This window comes from Nerophis lumbriciformis, linkage group LG04 (assembly GCF_033978685.3).
Source record: "Nerophis lumbriciformis linkage group LG04, RoL_Nlum_v2.1, whole genome shotgun sequence".
Classification (NCBI taxonomy): domain Eukaryota; kingdom Metazoa; phylum Chordata; class Actinopteri; order Syngnathiformes; family Syngnathidae; genus Nerophis; species Nerophis lumbriciformis.
Window position 1 is genome coordinate 40817000 of NC_084551.2, and position 23937 is coordinate 40840936.

General features: G+C 41.1%; 2 protein-coding genes across 4 annotated transcripts in view; one reads left to right on the top strand and one right to left on the bottom strand.

Annotated features, from left to right (window-relative positions):
* The window catches only part of rad54b (RAD54 homolog B), a 21754-nt gene extending 15075 nt beyond the window's left edge, over positions 1-6679 (bottom strand). For both annotated transcript variants that reach the window (XM_061955071.1, XM_061955065.1), the window contains exons 1-3: positions 6540-6679; positions 6198-6360; positions 4725-4911 (exon numbers count right to left, since the gene is read on the bottom strand). In XM_061955071.1, coding sequence (XP_061811055.1) covers positions 4725-4911; positions 6198-6347 — 337 coding nt within the window. In that variant the 5' untranslated portion in view covers positions 6348-6360; positions 6540-6679. The remainder of the gene's footprint in view (positions 1-4724; positions 4912-6197; positions 6361-6539) is intronic.
* Positions 1-23340, top strand: part of rnf41l (ring finger protein 41, like) — a 27188-nt gene extending 3848 nt beyond the window's left edge. The window contains exons 1-7 of one of the 2 annotated variants that reach the window (XM_072913019.1): positions 11713-11727; positions 11812-11996; positions 12068-12274; positions 12352-12491; positions 16799-16961; positions 17035-17155; positions 21343-23340. In XM_072913019.1, the coding sequence (XP_072769120.1) occupies positions 12069-12274; positions 12352-12491; positions 16799-16961; positions 17035-17155; positions 21343-21744 (1032 nt within the window). In that variant the 5' untranslated portion in view covers positions 11713-11727; positions 11812-11996; position 12068 and the 3' untranslated portion in view covers positions 21745-23340. Of the gene's footprint in view, positions 1-11712; positions 11728-11811; positions 11997-12067; positions 12275-12351; positions 12492-16798; positions 16962-17034; positions 17156-21342 lie in introns of those variants that run through there. The other variant, XM_061955083.1, reaches the window with a different exon arrangement.
* Positions 23341-23937: the final 597 nt, after the last annotated feature.

Sequence of the window (23937 nt, forward strand, 5' to 3'; positions counted from 1 at the left end):
AACTGGATCTGAATCGGCATTTTCCCATGCCTTGCCGATACGCATTTTTTTGCAAATATCGGCGGCCGATCCGATCCAAATATCGGATCGGGACATCCCTAACCCACATACATATTATTTATATAGCCCTTAATCACAAGTGCCTTAATGTATATACATCCATCCATCCATTTTCTACCGCTTGTCCCTTACGGCAGTGGTCCTTAACCTTTTTGTAGCTGCGGACCGGTCAACGCTTGAAAATGTGTCCCACAATCATGTGTGCTTACGGACTGTATCCCTGCTGACTGTATTGATCTATATTGATATATAATGTAGGAACCAGAAATATTAATAACAGAAAGAAACAACGCTTTTGTGCGAATGAGTGTAAATGGGGGAGGGAGTTTTTTTGGGTTTGTGTACTAATTGTAAGTGTATCTTGTGTTTTTTATGTTGATTTAATTAAAAAAAATTAAAAATATATTTTTTTATTTCTTGTGCGGCCCGGTACCAATCTATTCACGGACCGGTGGTTGGGGACCACTGCCTTACGGGGTCAATATACCTTTATTCAGCGCTGAAGTATGTGCACTTATATAGATATTTAATATATGTTTAATTTAATCTAAATACAATTTATATAAAAACAATACCCTAACTTTAGGTTTTTTTTATTGTTATTTGCCAAACTGAATGCTGTCTCAGAGTGATCTGTTTACGCAGTTTACACAGCTGTTTTTCACACGAAATCTGCGATCACAATGCTTCAAGTCTGCATGTTAATTTCATACCAATTTGAAGCGGGAAGTTTCCCAAACATGTAAGAATGCAATACAAACTGCATTACAGCCATATTTTCGTAATCTGACTCTCGCCAGATCCTTGTAGTTCGCTGAGCTCCACACATTTTCCACAATTTTTTCGAGGGTAATCGAAAATAAGCTGTTATATGGATGCGCTTGCGCAAACACACACAATACCATATTATACACAAATACACACATTACGAGACTTTTTTGCCACACAGCAAAGTGTTAATTGTGACGTAACAACAATCTTTTGTACCAAAATATAACACCTCAGTTTGCATTGATTAAAGCAAGCTATAACAGACTGGACACCATCACATAACAACTATACTGGACATAAATATAAACGCTACACTTTTGTTTTTGCTCCCATTTTTAATGAGTTGAACTCAAAGATCTAAAACTTTTACTATTTACACAAAATACCTATTCCTCTCAAATATTGTTCAAAAATCTGTCTGCGCCAAACATTAATATAAATCCATTTAATAAAGTCAAATACAAATAAGGCAACAAGAGACACTTCTCTTTTGTAGAGTAAATATGTATAACAAATATGGGCATCTACATCAACAATATGATTTCCCTAAGTAACTGTACAACAAAAAAAAAGTCAAGTTCACCTCCTGGTGTGGTGTAGGGATAGGGGTTTGGAGTGTGTGTGCAGCTGTTAGCAGTCTAAACTGTAAGTTAGGGCTGGACGATTAATCGACATCGACTCGACATTGAGGTTTTAATTAGTGCGATAAATAACCGCAATAGGCAAAACTTTGTTTTTCTCTGCCGTCACCGACATTTGAGTGACAGACTTGTTCGCCTGTCAGAATTGTTGAGCCTTGCGTCCTTTGCCTCCTGGCTAATCAAAAGTGTTGAAGGAAACAGCAAGTTTGTGTGCGCCACAGTGAAGGCAGACAGTACGCTAATAACAAACACCACTTGCTCCTTGAAAAAAGTTTTAATGGTGACTAGGCCTGGGTCGATAGTCAATAAGGCAATCAATCGAACAATAAATGACAAGAAGTCTAAATTGCTAAGTCCGTGTGTTTTTGTTTTCTTAGTCTCTGTGCATCGCTCTCAGCACCTGAGTGCGTTTATTCAACAGTACAATTAACTGAACAGAGTGAGCCCTCTTTTCAGTAATACACAATCTTTGTCTTGGTGGGCGGAGAGCAAGACTGCTGGCTTGCACACACAGTAAGCACGACAGACAGACTTTGTGACTCACTAGTGAAAAATTCTGTAAAGTAACAAAAATCAGGAGGAAAAACATATGATTACAAAGCCAATGTCCCGTTGTGGGAATATTTCAGCTTCAACCAGGATGGTCGATAGGAGCCCATCAACACGGACGAACAAGCAGGAAAGCCGTGATCACGTGATGAAAACAAAAAAAACCAACTCGACTTAGTTTTTTTAACTTGGGAAAAAGGCACCCTATCTTGATTGGCCTGTTCGTAATGTTTTGCCCGAATATTAATTAATCGTAACTCATCATAGTAAACTAACCAACCAATCATGGATTTTCTTATACGTAAACCAACCAATCATCATTGATTTTTCCCGTATATGTTGTTCCCTGCCCAGGCAGCACGGTAGTACAGGGGTTAGTGCATGTGCCTCACAATACGAAGGTCCCGAGTAGTCCTGAGTTCAATCCCGGGCTCGGGATCTTTCTGTGTGGAGTTTGCATGTTCTCCCCGTGACTGTGTGGGTTCCTTCCGGGTACTCCGGCTTCCTCCCACCTCCAAAGACATGCACCTGGGGATAGGTTGATTGGCAACACTAAAATTGGCCCTAGTGTGACTGTGTCACAAACCTGGGGGTAAAGTTTGACTCAGATTTTAAATTCGAAAAACAAATCAGCAGCGTCGTTCAAAAAGCTTTTATCAATTACGCCAAATAGCGAAAGTGAAACCGCTTCTATCAAGTCATGATCTTGAGAAATTAATCCACGCCTTTATCTCGACTCGTCTTGATTACTGTAATGCCCTGTATGTAGGCATTAGCCAGGCCTCCCTCGCCCGCCTGCAGCTCGTGCAGAACTCTGCTGCTCGTCTGCTAACACAGACCCGCAGACGTGAGCACATCACCCCTATTTTAGCGTCCCTTCACTGGCTCCCTGTGCGTTACCGAATCAATTTTAAACTCCTTTTATTTGTTTTTAAATGTCTAAACAACCTCGCGCCAACCTATCTCTCCGACCTCCTTCAGCCTTACTGCCCCACCCGATCCTTAAGATCAGCCGATCAGCTGCTGTTGACGGTCCCTGACACAAGGCTGAAGCTTAGAGGTGACAGAGCTTTCGCCGTGGCTGCTCCCAAGCTCTGGAACGACCTACCCCTGAGTGTTAGACAAGCCTCCTCTCTTCCTGTTTTTAAATCTCTCTTAAAAACATACTTTTATTCCATGGCTTTTAACACTGAGTGATATCCATCCTGCAATGGCGCCCCATAATACACCTGCTGTGAACCTGTTTTTATGTTTTTATGTTTTTATTTATTCTATTTTAATTATTTATTTTTTATCGTGTTCTGTTTGTGTTGTGTTGTGTTTGCTCGGTACTCGTTTTATCTTTTAACCTGTTCATTGTACAGCACTTTGGCTACCCCTGTGGTAAATTTTAAATGTGCTTTATAAATAAAGTTGATTTGATTTGATAGTGTGTGAATGTGAGTGTGAATGTTGTCTATCTGTGTTGGCCCTGCGATGAGGTGGCGACTTGTCCAGGGTGTACCCCGCCTTCCGCCCGAATGCAGCTGAGATAGGCTCCAGCACCCCCGTACTCCAAAAGGGACAAGCGGTAGAAAATGGATGGATGTTGCTCCTTGCCCGTGGCGTTTCACTAGTCCACTTCGCTCTTTCTCTTCTCCCTCTCTCATCTTTTGTAGCATGTAGCTTAGCTAACCGCTACATGGGTCTAAAAATAACTAAGCTACGGAAATCGCTACTTGTTTAAAAAGTAGCAAAGCTACTGCCAAGCTACTGGGAAATACAGTTAAGTTACGTAGCTTCGATTTTTTAATTAATATTTTTTAATGGGAAAACCGTAATTTTACCACTGCAGCTATACTCATTACGCGGTAACCGTAGTTGTTGGCAGGTATGGCAAAGAGACGGTTCAAGATTTTAACACGAATTGAAGGTCAGAAAAAACGAAGAAAAACGGAAAATATTTTTTTATATTTTTACAGAGATAAAAAAAGACGGATTTCTGACGATAGACGGAAAAATCACATGTCTGTTAAACGGAAATTATTGCATATTGTTGTAATGTGTGGCACCTTGAAAGAAGAATATGTTGATTTACAGTCTAAAAGTAACATGTCTTCCTTCACTCGTTATTTTTCGCATTTTTATGCAATGATAATCATAATTTTGGAGAGAAAAATGGCAATTAAGTTTTTTCTCAAAATCGTGCAGCCCTAATGTTTGATTGTATCAGGCATCTTAGTTGTAGTTTTCATTACCAAATTTGGAGGTGTTGAAATCGCCATGTAAAATTGATAATGATTATCAGTAACATACATACATCCATCCATTCATCCATCCATCCATCCATCCATCCATCCATTTTCTACCGCTTGTCCCTTTCGGGGCCGCGGGGGGTGCTGGAGCCTATCTCAGCTGCATTCCGGCGGAAGGCATGGTACACCCTGGACAAGTCGCCACCTCATCGCAGGGCCAACACAGGTAGACAGACAACATTCACACTCACATTCACACACTAGGGCCAATTTAGTGTTGTCAATCAACCTATCCCCAGGTGCATGTCTTTGGAGGTGGGAGGAAGCTGGAGTACCCGGAGGGAACCCACGCAATCACGGGGAGAACATGCAAACTTTACACAGAAAGATCCCGAGTAACATATATATGAAAAATCCAATGTAAATTAGCATCAAGCTAGTGTATTTTAAAAATTGTTGCTTTCCTTACCTGCTCCTCTGATGTCTGGTGATGTTATGAGCTTCTGTGAAGAAGGACTTGTATGTTTTGTCTCAGCAATATTCTCCTTACTTTCTGTTGCACTGAGCACTCGGGCCAGAGCCTTGGACAAGGCTGGTGCTGCCCTGGCAGTGCATTCACTTTGACTTGGAGGTGTAGCTACCACACTTCTCTGCACCTTAAAATCAAAATAGTAGTGTGAGCAGGAGCCAGTTGCTGATGCCAGATGATACACAATAACAATGTGTTGTGAATTTTGTAGATCAGGCCAAACTTGTCCAAACTTTTTTTTCCCCACTGAGTGCCGTGTTGATCATTTTAGGGCTGTTTAAATGCCCTGGATATCATTAATATGCTCGCTGTAGAACAAATCACATTAATTGGGCTGTTTACAACTTGCTTATTGTTACATTGTCCAAGCCAAAAACATATCAAGAACTAGCTTAGCTTACCATCAGTGGTTTAACAAAACATATATATTTTCAAATGTCTATATTTTTCACAATTACTAATTACTAACATTAGTTAATAATCGCTATACTAGCTGACAACACAGATAGCTAATGCGTGTTACGTATCGTGTAGTTTACATGCTAAAACCCAAAAAAGGTCAGGATATAATATTTACAATGCTTTATTTCTAACACATTGATTGATAATTTACTTTAAATCATAAATCAAGTTGACAAACATAATTTTGGGATTTTTTTATAACAAAAAATTGTTTGGTATATCTTGTTGCATGATAAGATAATTTTCAAGTTTAGAAGATATTAAATGCATCCAGTACAGTTTTTCTGTCAAAATTTAAAAGAAAATATGCATTTAGCAAAAAGAGGAAGTGCTTTATTGAGCACATTATTTCCAGGCTTTTGAGAGCCACATTAAATGATGTGATGGGCCAGATCTGGCGTCCAAGCCTTGTGCGTTAACGTTGCAAACAGCCTCTTAATTGATCATTTTTTTAGTCAATGTTGTTACGTGGCGTGAGCGAGCATGACATGTTTTGACTAGATGGATTATTCGATTTTTTTTAATTCATTTTAAAATGTCACCATGCCACTGTCCTTTCAGGACCTCCTATTAAAAACAACAGAACAGCAGAAAACCATTGGAAGTAGCTCTTTTAAAGAACAAAACAATGAGAACAATAATAAAGGCAGTGTATTTTTTTTTTTTATTGGCACCAAACGCTTTTCGACATGTGTACACCTGCATTAAAAACATTTACTAGTGAATACATTTTTCCGATATCAATTCTAAGCAAGAAAATGTAGATTCACTTTTTTTTGCAGAAACTTGCAGCTCTTTGCTTAAAAAAACAACATTTAAAGTTGTATTATTATAAGGGTTATTGCATCAACGTGTATAGCTTCTCTCTTTTTGTTGTTTTTTCCCCCCACAATTTTGAAAATGGGCCCACGGCGACCTTTATCTTACAGATTGAACATGAAAATAGTTCACCTTGTTCAAGGCATTGTTTAGGCTTGATTCGGGGTTCTGGGTCTTGGGTTCAACTCCAAAATATGAAGAGGCTCCAGCAGGAGGTATAAAACGAGGCTTTTTGGCAGCATTGCCCAGGAGCTGACTGGGGGCTCCTGAGCGCCTCATCATAAAAACTCGCGACCTACAGAGAGAAAATATAATTATACAAATATTCACAAGTGAGCTACTGCAAATGGAAACACACTAAGAACTACAACTCGCTGCAATACGCTAGCAATCTTAGTCACTAGGTAGCGACAGCTACACAATAACGTTACATGACCTCACTAATAAATAACGTTGACAAGAGGAATTACTTACTAGAAGCTAATTACAAGCCATGATTATTGATTAAATTTTGAACAACACTTCTTGTGCGTGTCCTGACGCAGTGTTGTTTTGTTTCCGCTCCGTTTTCCCGCTGCGTCAGCTGTGAGCTGTGTGATTGGTCGAAATCCCGGAAGAGGCTGGTACATTCTTCTTAAGGCAGAGGGGTCCAAACTTTTTGACCGTGGGGCCGCATTGGTCAAAACAAAAGTGTAATCGAATTAAATAAAGCATATAAATTAAATGTATTATCAAAATCACTGCACTTACTTAATTTCTTTTTTAGGTATTATAATTGATTTATTCCAACTATGTGTGCTGTCTCATTCAGAACGAGTGCCAGTGTGGTCAGGTTTAGGTTTACACTAGGGATGTCCGATAATGTCTTTTTTGCCGATATCCGATATTCCGATATTGCCCAACTCTTAATTACCGATACCAATATCAACTGATACCGATATATACAGTCGTGGAATTAACACATTATTATGCCTAATTTGGACAACCAGATATGGTGAAGATAAGGTCCTTTTAAAAAAATTAATAAAATAAAATAAGATGAATAAATTAAAAACATTTTCTTGAATAAAAAAGAAAGTAAAACAATATAAAAACAGTTACATAGAAACTAGTAATTAATGAAAATGAGTAAAATTAACTGTTAAAGGTTAGTACTATTAGTGGACGAGCAGCACGCACAATCATGTGTGCTTACGGACTGTATCCCTTGCAGACTGTATTGATATACTGTATATTGATATATATAATGTAGGAACCAAAATATTAATAACAGAAAGAAACAACCCTTTTGTGTGAATGAGTGTGAATGAGTGTAAATGGGGGAGGGAGGTTTTTTGGGTTGGTGCACTAATTGTAAGTGTATCTTGTGTTTTTTATGTTGATTTAATTAAAAAATTAAAAAAAAAAAGATAACGATAATTACAAAAAACGATACCGATAATTTCCGATATTACATTTTGAAGCATTTATCGGCCGATAATATCGGCCTGCCGATATTATCGGACATCCCTAGTTTACACAGTTGTTTTTACATGTAATCGCCGATCGCAATAATTCATGTCTGCATTTTGATTTTATACCAAGTTGAAGAGGGAAGTTTGCCAAATATGTAATAATGAAGTACAACCTGCAACAAAGCCCTATTTTTTATGGTAATTGCCATTACACGTGTGTTGCATTTTTCCCATCTTACATTGTAGTGGAGTTAAATGGGTGTCATTTTAATGTATGTTTGGTGAATGGATCGTTTTTATAAAATCCACAACGTTCAGTGAGCATGTTGTGTTATGTGTGACCACGTGTGTTGACTTTCTTGTTGGTTGCAGTTTCTTTTTTTTCTTTTTTTTTCTTTTATTTAACCTTTCTTTAACCATGAAAAAATCCCACTGAGATTAAGAACCTCTTTTTCAAGGGAGTCCTGGCCAAGGGGCAGCAATGATACACATAAAATCACATTCACATTACACATGGCAATGACAGGATTGACATCAAGTAGAACAGTTACAGATAACTAAGGGTTCCTTCAAATGCTCTCAGTTTAGATTTAAAAGCATTTAAGGATAAACATTCAGTCAGCTTCCAGTCTCTTTGTAACATGTTCCAAGCTCATAGACAAAAGTGTTTTTCCCCAGCTCAGTGCGAGCAAAAGGGACAGAGAGTAACAGCTGATTGTTGGATCTCAGTGCATAAGAGTTCGTACTTCTCTGTGAATTTAATGTACAAATGTAATGGGGCAATAGTCCCAGAAGAGCCTTGTAAATAAAAGTGTACCAATGACACTGTCTCCTAGTGAACAGAGAAGGCCATCCCACCTGAGAGTACAAGTCACAGTGGTGTGTCATGGCTCTACAGTTTGTGATGAACCTCAAAGAAGCATGGTAAACAGAGTCGACCATCTGAAGACAGGAACGAGTCGCATTCATATACAAAAGATCACCATAATCTAGCAGAGATAAAAATGTGGCAGAGGCAAGGCGCTTTTTTACACCAAAAGAAAAACATCTCTTCTTACAGAAGAAAAAACCCAATTTAAGTTTTAGTTTCTTCATCAGTTGATCAATGAAAGGTTTAAAAGTGAGAGAGTCCTCAATTAAAACACCGAGATATTTATATTCCTGCACCACTTCTATGACATTCCCTTGAAGAGTGGACTAGCGGGGGAGTTTGAGGCACCCTCCTATGTTTGGAAAACTGCATAAGTTTTGTCTTGTCAGCATTGAAAACCAGTTTTAAGTCAATAAGTGAATTCTGCACACCGACAAAAGCTTTCTGCAGGGAAATAACAGCCTGTTCAACAGATGATCCAGAGCAATAAATCGTTGTATCGTCAGCATAAAAATGCATAAACGCATCAGAGAAATGTTGTTTGAGATCATTGATGTAAAGGATAAATAAAAGGGGCCCCAATACAGATCCCTGAGGCACCCCTTTATGAACAGTGACAAATTCTGAACAAAGGCCATTGTATTTAATACACTGGGTCCTGTTTTCTAAATAATTTGAAAACCGAGCGACCATGAGTGAGAAATGTTGTTTGGATTAGGTCATATAACACACCCTTTGCTCTGATTACTTTTTCGCACACTCTTGGCATTCTCTTGATAAGCTTCAAGAGGTACTCACCTTTAATGGTTTTCACGTCACAGGTGGGCTTGAAGCTCATCGAGAGAATGCTAAGAGTGTGCAAAGCAGTAATCAGAGCAAATGGTGGCTATTTTGAAGAAACTAGAAAATAAAACATGTTTTCAGTTATTTCACCTATTTGTTAAGTGCATAACTCCACATGTGTTCATTCATAGTTTTGATGCCTTCAGTGACAATCTACAATATAAATAGTCATGAATATAAAGAAAACGCATTGAATGAGGAGAAGGTGTGTCCAAACTTTTGGCCTGTACTGTATATGTAGTTACTTTACCGGTACATGCAGTCGGCATTCAGCCCTTGACCAAATTTTTTAGCCCAATGCGGGTCCCAAGTCAAAAAGTTTGGACACCTCTGCCGTAAATATCCACTCTAAAAGTTAATACTGTACATTACTATTACATTACTTTAAAAACTACAGTAGTTATTCTTAGGATATTTTTTTTAATTGTTGTTACACAATGTTTCTTATCTGAAAGTTTGTTCTTGTTTTTTAAAAGGCATGTAACATGTTACAAACCCCGTTTCCATATGAGTTGGGAAATATTTGTTAGATGTAAATATAAATGGAATACAATGATTTGCAAATCATTTTCAGTCCATATTCAGTTGAATATGCTACAAAGACAACATATTAGATGTTCAAACTGATAAACATTTTTTTTTTGCAAATAATCATTAACTCTAGAATTTGATGCCAGCAACACGTGACAAAGAAGTTGGGAAAGGTGGCAATAAATACTGATAAAGTTGAGGAATGCTCATCAAACACTTATTTGGAACATCCCATAGGTGAACAGGCAAATTGGGAACAGGTGGGTTCCATGATTGGGTATAAAAGTAGATTCCAGTCATTCACAAACAAAGATGGGGCGAGGGTCACCACTTTGTCAACAAATGTGTGAGCAAATTGTTGAACAGTTTAAGAAAAACATTTCTCAACCAGCTATTGCAAGGGATTTAGGGATTTCACTATATAGGGTCCGTAATATCATCAAAGGGTTCAGAGAATCTGGAGAAATCACTGCACGTAAGCAGCTAAGCCCGTGACCTTCAATCCCTCAGGCTGTACTGCATCAACAAGCGACATCAGTGTGTAAAGGATATCACCACATGGGCTCAGGAACACTTCGGAAACCCACTGTCAGTAACTACAGTTGGTCGCTACATCTGTAAGTGCAAGTTAAAACTCTCCTATGCAAGGCGAAAACCGTTTATCAACAACACCCAGAAACACCGTCGGCTTCGCTGGGCCTGAGCTCATCTAAGATGGACTGATACAAAGTGGAAAAGTGTTCTGTGGTCTGACGAGTCCACATTTCAAATTGTTTTTGGAAACTGTGGACGTTGTGTCCTCCGGACCAAAGAGGAAAAGAACCACCCGGACTGTTCCAGTCGCAAAGTGGAAAAGCCAGCATCTGTGATGGTATGGGGGTGTATTAGTGCCCAAGACATGAGTAACTTACACATCTGTGAAGGCGCCATTAATGCTGAATGGTACATACAGGTTTTGGAGCAACATATGTTGCCATCCAAGCAACGTTACCATGGACGCCTTTGCTTATTTCAGCAAGACAATGCCAAGCCACGTGTTACATCAATGTGGCTTCATAGTAAAAGAGTGCGGGTACTAGACTGGCCTGCCTGTAGTCCAGACCTGTCTCCCATTGAAAATGTGTGGCGCATTATGAAGCCTAAAATACCACAACGGAGACCCCCGAACTGTTGAACAACTTAAGCTGTACATCAAGCAAGAATGGGAAAGAATTCCACCTGAGAAGCTTAAAAAATGTGTCTCCTCAGTTCCCAAACGTTTACTGAGTGTTGTTAAAAGGAAAGGCCATGTAACACAGTGGTGAACATGCCCTTTCCCAACTACTTTGGCACGTGTTGCAGCCATGAAATTCTAAGTTAATTATTATTTGCAAAAAAAACATAAAGTTTATGAGTTTGAACATCAAATATGTTGTCTTTGTAGTGCATTCAATTGAATATGGGTTGAAAAGGATTTGCAAATCATTGTATTCCGTTTATATTTACATCTAACACAATTTCCCAACTCATATGGAAACAGGGTTTGTAAAACTGTGCTGTTTTGAGGAGCGGGGGGGCCAAGTCACAACTTTTCATTTGAATGGGCGATGTCGATTTGAGATGCAAGTGTTCTTTGTTAAGAGCTCTGTCGCAGAACCAATTAGGATGGCAAATTGAGGTATTACTGTATTTGCTAATTCAATGCTGAAAAGGGTTACCGGTACTTAAATAAAGTTTCATGAGATGTGCCAATACAGTGCAGTAGTTCAATATAATGGTACAGATAATGGACTTTATCACGATGTGGTAAATTCTTCTGCTAGTGTGTGTAGCCATGAATATAAGGCATGCAGGAGTTGAGGTTGCCTGTTGATTTTTGACGTCATCCATGTTGTGCAGCCTTTAATCCAATCAGAGTTTAATCCGAGTTCATCCTACATCTAGGGAGAGAGCATAGTAACGTACAGGAAAAGGCAGCAGCGATGTGAGGGCAGCAGCACAAAACAGCTGACCATGCAGCGACATGATTTGACATTTGACATATAACTCAGTCTCATTTGTCCCTCAGCTCTGGTCCATCCTCATCTGACAGCTGCTTCTTCAAGCCTTTGTTGCCAGGGATACTTCTCCATGGAGATGCACTCCCACATGTAGGGGCGGGCATTCAGAGAGAGGAGACCCTCAGGTGTATGGAGCAGCAAGGACTAAAGACGGGCAACGCCTAGCTCGGAGATAAAAGTCAGCAGAGAAAAGGTAATTAAGACATGAGGGAAAGTGACGTGCAAAAGTTCTGCATTCTCATGTGTGCTTTTTTGTTGGTGTAGGATGGGGTATGACTTGGAGAGGTTTGTGGGCTACGTGAACGAGGGGCTGCTGTGCTGTGTGTGTCGAGACGTGCTGGAGCGGCCCCTCCAGGCGCCCTGTGAACACGCCTTCTGCAGCGCCTGCATCAGCAGCTGGCTGCTCCATCACCACACCTGTCCAGAGGATAGACAGCCACTGGATGTGGGCGGTCTCAAACCTCTGTACAGGTGAAGCATACCTTCCATTGTTGTCATAGTCTCACTTCGTCAAATCATTGCATGTGTGTGTGTGTGTGTTTTGGCAGGTACATGCGTAACGAGCTGAACCGTCTGCAGATCCGTTGTGTGAATGCAGGACAAGGGTGTGACGCCGTGTGCTCGCTGGAGAGTCTGCATGCCCACGAGGATGAGTGCGACTACGCTTTTGTGTCATGCTCTAACCCCGGTATGGAACTTTTTTTTTTTACTACTGCATCCTTCCATCCATTTTCAACCGCTTGTCCCTCTCGGGGTCACGGGGGGTGCTGAGCCTATCTCAGCTGCAGTACTCCCACAAATCGCTTTATAATACCGTCTACAGAGGTGAAGCTTGGGTATACTTTAAAGTAGTCAGATGTACTATTCTCTGAAAATAAGTCAGTACACGTTTTAGTGTGAGCACTAGGGGTGTGGGAAAAAATAGATTCAAATTCGAATCGCGATTCTCACGTTGTGCGATTCAGAATCGGTTCTCATTTTTTAAAAATCTTTTATTTTTTTAAATGTTTTATTTTTTTAATTAATCAATCCAACAAAACAATACACAGCAATACCATAACAATGCAATCCAATTCCAAAACCAAACCCGACCCAGCAACACTCAGAACTGCAATAAACAGAGCAATTGAGAGGAGAAACAAACACGACACAGAACAAACCAAAAGTAGTGAAACAAAAATGAATATTATCAACAACAGTATCAATATTAGTTACAATTTCAACATAGCAGTGATTAAAAATCCCTCATTAACAATATCATTAGACATTTATAAAAAAAAATTAAAAAAAGAACAATAGTGTCACAGTGGCTTACACTTGCATCGCATCTCATAAGCTTGACAACACACTGTGTCCAATATTTTCACAAAGATAAAATAAGTCATATTTTTGGTTCATTTAATAGTTAAAACAAATGTACATTATTGCAATCAGTTGATAAAACATTGTCCTTTACAATTATAAAAGCTTTTTACAAAAATCTACTACTCTGCTTGAATTTCAGCAGACTGGGGTAGATCCTGCTGAAATCCTATGTATTGAATGAATAGAGAATCGTTTTGAATCGGGAAAATATCGTTTTTTGAATCGAGAATCGTGTTGAATCGAAAAAAAATCGATTTTGAATCGAATCGTGACCCCAAGAATCGATATTGAATCGAATCGTGGGACACCCAAAGATTCGCAGCCCTAGTGAGCACCATTGATATCTAGCACCGCCTTATTCCTCTTGGACATGCACAGGTTGTTACTAGAATCCTCTTCCGCTCCTCCATGACAACATCACATGTGGACACTTGGCGCTCCTCCACCTTCCTTCCTTCTGCCGAGAGGGGACCTATGATACATTTTGTCTTTTCTGACTTACAAATGTAGTTACAAAGTTGGATACTTGTGTTTAACAATGTCAACGCGTCAACTCATAAGGTTCATGCATTTTGGTGTGACCTTGCATGCAGTTTTGGTTGCCTCTTTACGCGGGTTTTTGCAGTCTGGCCAAGTTGTGATGTCACAGCGAGGTGAAAGCACTTATTTACACTCAGTCAAGCTTTAGGTTATGAGGAAACACAAAAAAAGTTAGGATAAAGTGTTATTTTAATTTGATCTTGGCATGCGCATAATAACACAGATGTACGACATGCAGTGACATAAATATATAGTCTAAATTGATCGGAGCATGTGCAGGTCTGCTTAATGTTGGGACCGAGTTAATCTATACAATATTTGATTTCCGACCATATCTAGGGGAAAAAGTAGCGGTGACGTCCGTCTGTAAGACTCAAAGCTCAGAGCGCTTTATCGTGTGTGTGGGTGGCACTGGGAACTAGGTGGTGAAGTGTCTTGCCCAAGGACACAACAGCCATGACAAGGATGGCGGAAGCTGGATTTGAACCAGAAACCCTCAAGTTTCTGGCCAGCTGCTGTACCATCAAAGTCACGCCACCCGAGTGTGGTGCAAAATTTACACAAAAATGACACCAAAGCATATCCAATGCATATTTTCTAGATCAGTGGTTCTCAAACATTTTTCACCAAGTACCACCTCAGAAAAAACTTGGCTCACCAAGTACCCCCATAATGACCAACAATAAAATACAGTAGTGTAGTAGGCCTAAGTATTTTTTTTTAAACAATGCAGAAGTTTTATTAAACAAGTATATTTCATATTTTTGGCCACTGTAACATTACACACAGTTTGAAAAGCAACACTGTGTTTAAATATAGGAAAATAAAACACTGTACTTTTTTCAGGTGATTCCTTGGTCTACCACAAGATAGAACCCGCGTACCACTAGAGAATCACTGATCTAGAACAGAAGAAAGTGTTTAAAATGTAGATTATAATCATCATAGGTCCCCTTTAAAGATGTCCCACAGGCGCTTACCTCAGAGACATACTTGACCACTCCATCACTTTCATCTTCCTCACTTGTCATCTTGTAGGCATGTTTGGGCTCCTTTATTATGTTGGATAATGTCTACACATCATCGAGTGGTCAGCTGTTTCCTTGCTTCCCTGTTCATGGAAGTTTATTGTAGATCATAAATCATGCCTCTCACCTGAATAGTACAAAAACGAGACAAGTTGGTACACTTTGACAGCCAATTTAGACCCGGGAATGGCGAGAACGAGACAAAAGGACGCTTGGTTCCACTCCCCTTTTCCTCGCGAGTATTGTAAGTCATTCTTCATCTAAATGGGAATATAGGAAGCTCCTAGCAGTCGGCATCCTAATGACAGCAAACATTGTACAGTAAGTGATATATTATTGTGTTTGTTGGCTCTCATAAAGTCTGCAGTGAGTTTTAATCTGTAATGTTGTTGTTGCGATGCGTTTTTTAAATGAATGTGCTGCGTATGTTTAAAACGATCAGAATCTGTAAATATTAAATGTTATTATAAATGTGCCCGTTACTACATTACTTATATACTTACATCATGCATGTTAAATCCTAATGGAGGTGTTTGGATGTTTTTAAGAGCTTTATAGAGCAGAATAGAGTGGCTCTCATAGGCTCCATTATAAGCGGACTTTTGATCGCATTTATTTACTATTTAGAATGCATACAAAAAAGAAAAACATATGTGTCCTTGTCTTGCATAGTGATTGTGAATGTTAGGCAAAATAAGGTGCAGTTTTATATATATGTATATTAAAGATGTCCGATAATATCGGCCTGCCGATATTATCGGCCGATAAATGCTTTAAAATGTAATATCGGGAATTATCGGTATCGTTTTTAAAAAAAATTAAATCAACATAAAAAACACAAGATACACTTACAATTAGTGCACCAACCCAAAAAACCTCCCTCCCCCATTTACACTCATTCACACAAAAAGGTTGTTTCTTCCTGTTATTAATATTCTGGTTCCTACATTATATATCAATATATATCAATACAGTCTGCAAGGGATACAGTCCGTAAGCACACATGATTGTGCGTGCTGCTGGTCCACTAATAGTACTAACCTTTAACAGTTAATTTGACTCATTTTCATTAATTACTAGTTTCTATGTAACTGTTTTTATATTGTTTTACTTTCTTTTTTATTCAAGAAAATGTTTTTAATTTATTTATCTTTTTTTATTTTATTTTTTATTTTAAAAATGACCTTATCTTCACCATACCTGGTTGTCCAAATTAGGCATAATAATGTGTTAATTCCACGACTGTATATATCGGTATCGGTTGATATCGGTATCGGTAATTAGGAGTTGGACAATATCGGAATATCGGATATCGGCAAAAAAGCCATTATCGGACATCCCTAATATACATATATATATATATATATATATATATATATATATATATATATATATATATATATATATATATATATATATATATATATACATATATATATATATATATATATGTATACTGTATGTGTGTATATATACATACATATATATACATATGTATATATATATATATATACATATATATATATATATCTATATATATATATATATATATATATATATATATATATATATATATATATATATATATATATATATATATAGATATATATATATACATACTGACTGCTCTAAAGTCCATCCAAGTTCCATTGTGCAATTAAAAAAGGTATACATACACGATTAAAGGTATAGACACTGCATCTCATTTAAATGTGACTTGATTACTGTAGTATCTAACGGTATTGTATCATAAAAGTAATTTGATCTGTTCGAGCGCAACAGGTGGCCCCTTAGTCAACATGGCAACCATGGTTCGTAATGGGATTTGTTCGGAGGGCAGCCGGGGTCAACTTCCCATCATTCATTAATGACTTTGAGTACAATGTGCCTGTTGTCTCAACATGGTTGTTGTTGTTGACAGGTGGCGAGTACATGTGTTACTACCTCTGTGGTAGGTACAGTATAGTAATTACCGCATGCAGAGTGGCTTGTTTTTTGCAGTGCTGCAGTATGCAGATAGTATTTTGTGTGAATGTAGCTGAAAAGGCCTGTTTCTTGCAAGGTTGTCCCGCACAGGTAGAGAGGCGTGGCTTGGAGGAGCACCTGTCTGAATGTAGCTTCTGCAGCAGAGAGTGTCCATACGGCTGCGGCCACACCCTTCTCTCCACCGAGCAGCCGCATCATAACTGTGTGGCAGAGTTGCGCACTGAAGTGGAGATGCTGCGGTGTGTATGGCTAACGCCGCGTTACCTGTCAGACCTTCTGTGTGTGCTGAGCTTTGCATTTCCCACATGTTAGGGTGGAGATGCTGTGCAAGGTGGAGGAGGTGAGACGGGAGATGGAGTCTCGGTTGGACTCGCAGAGGAGACACATGGTGCAGAAAGAGTCGCAGCTGAAGAACGAAGTGGAGGAGGTGAAGGTAACGTGCTGACAATCTTCCCAACAGGTATTCACTGCAGAGTACTTCCATCTGTTCCAGGGTCAAAACTGTATCATTAACCTTCTAAGTTGCCATACAAGTATACAAAGAAGCTGCATAATATGGATGATGGTCCCATTATGATTCAGTTATTTGGTCATCATTACATGTTGCAACTCTGATACCTACCATCCATCCATCCATCTTCTTCCGCTTATCCGAGGTCGGGTCGTGGGGGCAGCAGCCTAAGCAGGGAAGCCCAGACTTTCCTCTCCACAGCCACTTCGTCCAGCTCTTCCCTGGGGATCCCGAGGAGTTCCCAGGCCAGCCGGGAGACATAGTCTACCCAATGTGTCCTGGGACTTCCCCGTAGCCTCCTACCGGTCGCACGTGCCCTAAACACCTCCCTAGGGAGGCGTTTGGGTGGTATCCTGACCAGATGCCCGAACCACCTGGCTCCTCTCGATGTGGAGGAGCAGCGGCTTTACTTTGATCGTCCCCCGGATGGCAGAGCTTCTCACCCTATCTCTAAGGGAGAGCCCCGCCACCCGTCGGAGGAAACTCATTTCGGCCGGTTGTACCTGTGACCCTGTCCTTTCAGTCATAACCCAAAGCTCATGACCGTAGGTGAGGATGGGAACATAGATCGACCGGTAAATTGAGAGCCTTGCCTTCCGGCTCAGCTCCTTCTTCACAACAACAGATCGATACAGCGTCCGCATTACTGAAGACACCGCACCGATCCGCCTGTGGATCTCACGATCCACTCTTCCCTCACTCGTGAACAAGACTCCGAGTTACTTGAACTCCTCCACTTGGGGCAGGGTCTGCTCCCCAACCCGTAGATGGCACCCCACCCTTTTCCGGGCGAGAACCATGGACTCGGACTTGGAGGTGCTGATTCTCATCCCAGTCGCTTCACACTCGGCTGCGAACCGATCCAGTGAGAGCTGAAGATCCTGGCCAGATGAAGCCATCAGAACCACATCATCTGCAAAAAGCAGAGACCTAATCCTGCAGCCACCAAACCGGATCCCCTCAACGCCTTGACTGCGCCTAGAAATTCTGTCCATAAAAGTTATGAACAGAATCGGTGACAAAGGGCAGCTTTGGCGGAGTCCAACCCTCACTGGAAATGTGTCCGATTTACTGCCAGCAATGCGGACCAACCTCTGACACTAATCGTACAGGGAACGGACCGCCACAATCAGACGGTCCGATAGCCCATACTCTCTGAGCACTCCCCACAGGACTTCCCGAGGGACATGGTCGAATGCCTTCTCCAAGTCCACAAAGCACATGTAGACTGGTTGGGCAAACTCCCATGCACCCTCAAGGACCCTGCCAAGAGTATAGAGCTGGTCCACAGTTCCACGACCAGGACGAAAACCACACTGTTCCTCCTGAATCCGAGGTTCGACTATCCGGCGTAGCCTCCTCCTTACCGGGACGGCTGAGGAGTGTGATCCCACGATAGTTGGAACACACCCTCCGGTTCACCTTCTTAAAGAGAGGAACCACCACCCCGGTTTGCCAATCCAGAGGTACCACCCACGATGTACATGCGATGCTGCAGAGTCTTGTCAACCAAGACAGCCCCACAGCATCCAGAGCCTTAAGGAACTCCGGGCGGATCTCATCCATCTCCGGGGCTTTGCCACCGAGGAGCTTTTTAACTACCTCAGCAACCTCAGCCCCAGAAATAGGAGAGCCCACCAAAGATCCCCCAGGCACTGCTTCCTCATAGAAAGACGTGTTGGTGGGATTGAGGAGTTCTTCGAAGTGTTCCCTCCACTGATCCACAACATCCACAGTCGAGGTCAGAAGAACACCATTCTCACCATACACAGTGTTGACAGTGCACTGCTTCCCCTTCCTGAGGCAGCGGATGGTGGTCCAGAATCGCTTTGAAGCCGTCCGGAAGTCGTTTTCCATGGCATTCCCAAACTCCTCCCATGTCTGAGTTTATGCCTCTGCGACTGCTGAAGCCGCACACCGCTTGGCCTGTCGGTACCTGTCTGCTGCCTCAGGAGTCCTATGAGCCAAAAGAACCCGATAGGACTCCTTCTTCAGCTTGACGGCATCCCTCACCGCCGGTGTCCACCAACGGGTTCAACGATTACCGCCACAACAGGCACCAACTGCCTTGCGGCCACAGCTCCAATCAGCCGCCTCGACAATAGAGGTGCGGAACATGGTCCACTCGGACTCAATGTCAATACTCTTCACCCGAGTATCCAAAACATGAGGCCGCAAATCCGATGACACAACTACAAAGTCGATCATGGAACTGCGGCCTAGGGTGTCCTGGTGCCAAGGGCACATATGGACACCCTTATGTTTGAACATGGTGTTTGTTATGGACAATCTGTGACGAGCACAAAAGTCCAATAACAAAACACCACTCGGGTTCAGATCCAGTCAGTCATTCTTCCCAATCATGCCTCTCCAGGTTTCACCGTCGTTGCCAACATGAGCGTTGAAGCCCCAGTAGGACAAGGGAATCACCCGGGGGAGCACTTTCCAGTACTCCCTCGAGTATATCCAAAAAGGGTGGGTACTCTGAACTGCTGTTTGGTGCGTAAGCACAAACAACAGTCAAGACCCGTCCCCCGACCCGAAGGCGGAGGGAAGCTACCGTCTCGTCCACTGGGTTGAACTCCAACGTGCAGGCTTTGAGCCGGGGGTAAACAAGAATTGCTACCCCAGCCTGTCGCCTCTCAAAGCGTGCAACGCCAGTGTGGAAGAGAGTCCAGCCCCTCTCGAGAGAACTGGTTCCAGAGCCCTTGCTGTGTCGAAGTAAATAAATGATAAATGGGTTATACTTGTATAGCGCTTTTCTACCTTCAAGGTACTCAAAGCGCTTTGACAGTATTTCCACATTCATCCATTCACACACACATTCACACACTGATGGCGGGAGCTGCCATGCAAGGCGCTAACCAGCAGCCATCAGGAGCAAGGGGTGAAGTGTCTTGCCCAAGGACACAACGGACGTGACTAGGATGGTAGAAGGTGGGGATTGAACCCCAGTAATCAGCAACCCTCCGATTGCTGGCACGGCCACTCTACCAACTTCGCCACGCCGTCCAAGTCCACTATATCCACCCGGAACTTCTCCACCTTGCGCACTAGCTCAGGCTCCTTCCCCCCCAGCGAGGTGACATTCCACGTCCCAAGAGCTAGCTTATGTAGCCGAGGATCGGACCGCCAAGTGCCCTGCCTTCGGCTGCCACCCAGCTCACAACGTACCATACTCGACCTCTATGGCCCCTCCCATGAGTGGTGAGCCCATTGGAGGGGGGACCCACGTTGCCTCTTCGGGCTGTGCCCGGCCGGGCCCCATGGGGACAGGCCCGGCCACCAGGCGCTCGCCATCGTGCCCCAACTCCGGGCCTGGCTCCAGAGGGGGGCCCCGGTGACTCGCGTCCGGGCGAGGGAAATCGGAGTCTCGGTTGTTGCATTTTCATAGAGGTCTTCGAGCTGCTCTTTGTCTTATCCCTCACCTCGGACCTGTTTGTCTTGGGAGACCCTACCAGGGGGCATGAAAGCCCCCGGACAACATAGCTCCTAGAAACATTGGGACACGCAAACTCCTCTACCACGATAAGGTGGCAGCTCAGAGAGGAGTGGTTTAAAGTCATATTCAACAATTGCGACAACGACTTTTTACCGTCAACTGAGTTTCGTTTTTTAATGATTTCTGCTCGTGGTGTGCCTCCGGATTTTTTCATCGCAAAAAAATATGCCTTGGCTCAAAAAAGGTTGAAAAACACTGCTCTAGATGCAGTCAGTATATCCAGGTATACTAGTGGTGTTCCTCAAGGTTCCATTGTCGGTCCTCTCTTTTTCATGACTTTGGCTATTCAACTGCAGGTGGCCAACGACTTCAATCCATAAAACGTGTGAGAGACTCACATTTTTGCAGCAGATTCCTAAAAGCCTTAAGAGTGCTGTCATAAGGATGATCCTTTGACTAGGTGTTTTGCAGAAGGTCTCTAAAAACAGAAGTAACTCTGACAAAATAAGACTAAAATCAAAAGTCTGCTGTAGAGGACTCTGGTTCTCCAGTATACAAAACAAGGCTAGAAGTGAAGAGAGATGTGGTTTCTATACTGTATGTATAAACCTACATTTTGATTTGATTTGAGAAAAGGTTTTAACAACTCCCAATTTTTGCTATTCAGGACCAGTTGTCCCGTGTGATGGCGGACATGCGTGCGCTTCTTGGAGCAGAGCGCCTAAGGAGACAGGAGTTGGCAGAGGTGGAGCTGGAGAAGCAGGAATTGTTGGAGCTTCTCAGGGGCCTACACCCTGCCAAGAGTCAGCAGTCTGTGAACCAGGTGGGCAGAGAGCACCTTCAGGAGAGTCCTTATCAGAGCCCTGCATGGGAAGCCACCTACAAGTCATTGAGGCACCAGAAGAGGGAGATTTCCTTCAATCTTTCCAGTCCATCACTTCAATCACCGTTGGATGATTCAACTTATCCTGCCTCGCCTCAGCTGAGCGATGGAGCGCGCAGGAGTGGAACCAGGAGTGTGACGCTGGACTGCATCAAGAGGAAGAGTCGGGAGGTCACAGTCATCTGACAAGACTGCAATGAAGATCAGCCAAATAATAAGGACACATATGAACGACAAAACCCAAAACCAGTGAAGTTTGCACGTTGTGTAATTCATAAATAAAAACAGAATACAATGACTTGCAAATACTTTTCAACTTATATTCAATTGAATTGACTGCAAAGACAAGATATTTAATGTTCGAACTGAGAAACTTAATTTTTTTTGGCTAATAATCGGTAACTTAGAATTTAATGGCAGCAACACAAAAATTGGCACAGGGGCATTTTTACCACTGTGTTACATGGCCTTTCCTTTTAACAACCCTCTGTAAACGTTTGGGAACTGAGGAGACCAATTTTTGAAGCTTTTCAGGTGGAATTCTTTCCCATTCTTGCTTGATGTACAGCTTAAGTTGTTCAACAGTACTGGGTCTCCGTTGTGGTATTTTAGGCTTCATATTGCGGCACACATTTTCAATGGGAGACAGGTCTGAACTACAGGCAGGCCAGTCTTGTACCCGCACTCTTTTACTATTAAGCCACACTGTTGTAACACGTGGCTTGGCTTGCTGAAATAAGCAGGGGCGTCTATAAAAAAGACATTGCTTGGATGGCAACATATGTTGCTCCAAAACCTGTATGGGGAACAAAGTGGTGACCCTCGCCCCATCCTTGTTTGTGAATGACTGAGCATTTCATAGACGCTGCTTTTATACCCACTCATGGCATCCACCTGTTCCCAATTAGCCTGTTCACCTGTGTGATGTTCCAAATAAGTGTTTGATGAGCATTCCTCAACTTCCTCAGTATTTTTTGCCACTTGTGCCAGCTTTTTTGAAACATGTTGCAGGCATCAAATTCCAACTGAAGTAATATTTATAAAAAATTAAGTTTTCCAGTTCGAACGTTGAATATCTTGTCTTGGCAGTCCATTCAGTTGAATATAAGTTGAAAAGGATGTGTAAATCATTGTATTGTTTTTATTTACGATTTACACGTGCCAACTTCACTGGTTTTGGGTTTTGCATAAAAGTCATGGGTGAAGTGCTCTGGTGTGTTGGGAGTCGATACTTGGAGCAAAACTTGTTTTTGTGTTTGAAAGATTTTGCGTCAATCCACTGTAAAGGAATCATTTGACTGGAGATGAATATGAATAAACTTATAGGCTCATTTTTATTGATTAGTGTCACAAAATGTAAAGTAATGCTTCTTGTAGTTAACAAGTAACTATTCATAAAGCAGCAGAAATATGTCAGTTGTAGCTTGTAAGGGTTGAGGAGAAAAATCATAATTATACAGATAACATTTGTATATATTTACTAATAGCAAAAATAATACACATTAAAATACAATTATGTTGTATGCTCTCCAGGGTCAATTTTCATATATCTTGGAAAGAGCACCATCATTTTCTATACTTTAATTAGCATCCAGTAGTTCAGATTGCCTGACAAAAGGTTAAAATTTAATTCGAAAAACTATAAAATCAAATCAAAATGATTGTTAAATATAATTCAAGTAATGAGTGCCCAACAAAAGTAAATTAGGATGGATAAAACAATATTAAATACAATCCAAAATGTTTTGTTTTTCCAAACAAATGCTTCAATTAAAAATAAATCTTGTAAGGAACTATAATCATTTTCTAAGGTTAACTTAAAATGTTGAATTTTCAAGTATTTTAAGCAATGAGTTCCTAACAAACGGTTATATTAAGATGAAAAAAATATCAAATAAAATCAAAATATGATTGTCAAATATTTTCTTATAAGCAAATGCTTAAATTTAAAAAGAAAATCATGTAACATAGCATAATAATTTTTGTGGTTAAAATATTGAATTTTCAAATATTTCAAACTGAGTAAATTAAAATGGATAGAAAATATAAAACAAAATCAAAATGATTGTTGAATATTTTTTCCCCAAAATGCTTGAATTTAAAACACAACATAGCATAATCATTTTCTGTTGTTACAATATTGAATTTTCAAGTACTTCAAACAATGAGTGCCTAACTAAAATAAAGATGAAATATATATCAAATTCAAAATATGATTGTTAAATATTTGTTCTAAACAAATGTTTAAATGTAAAAAAAAAAAATCTTGTAAAGGTTTGATCCTCGGGTTGAGGGTCTTTCTGTGTGGAGTTTGCATGTTCTCCACGTGACTGCGTGGGTTCCTTCCGGGTACTCCGCCTTCCTCCCACCTCCAAAGAC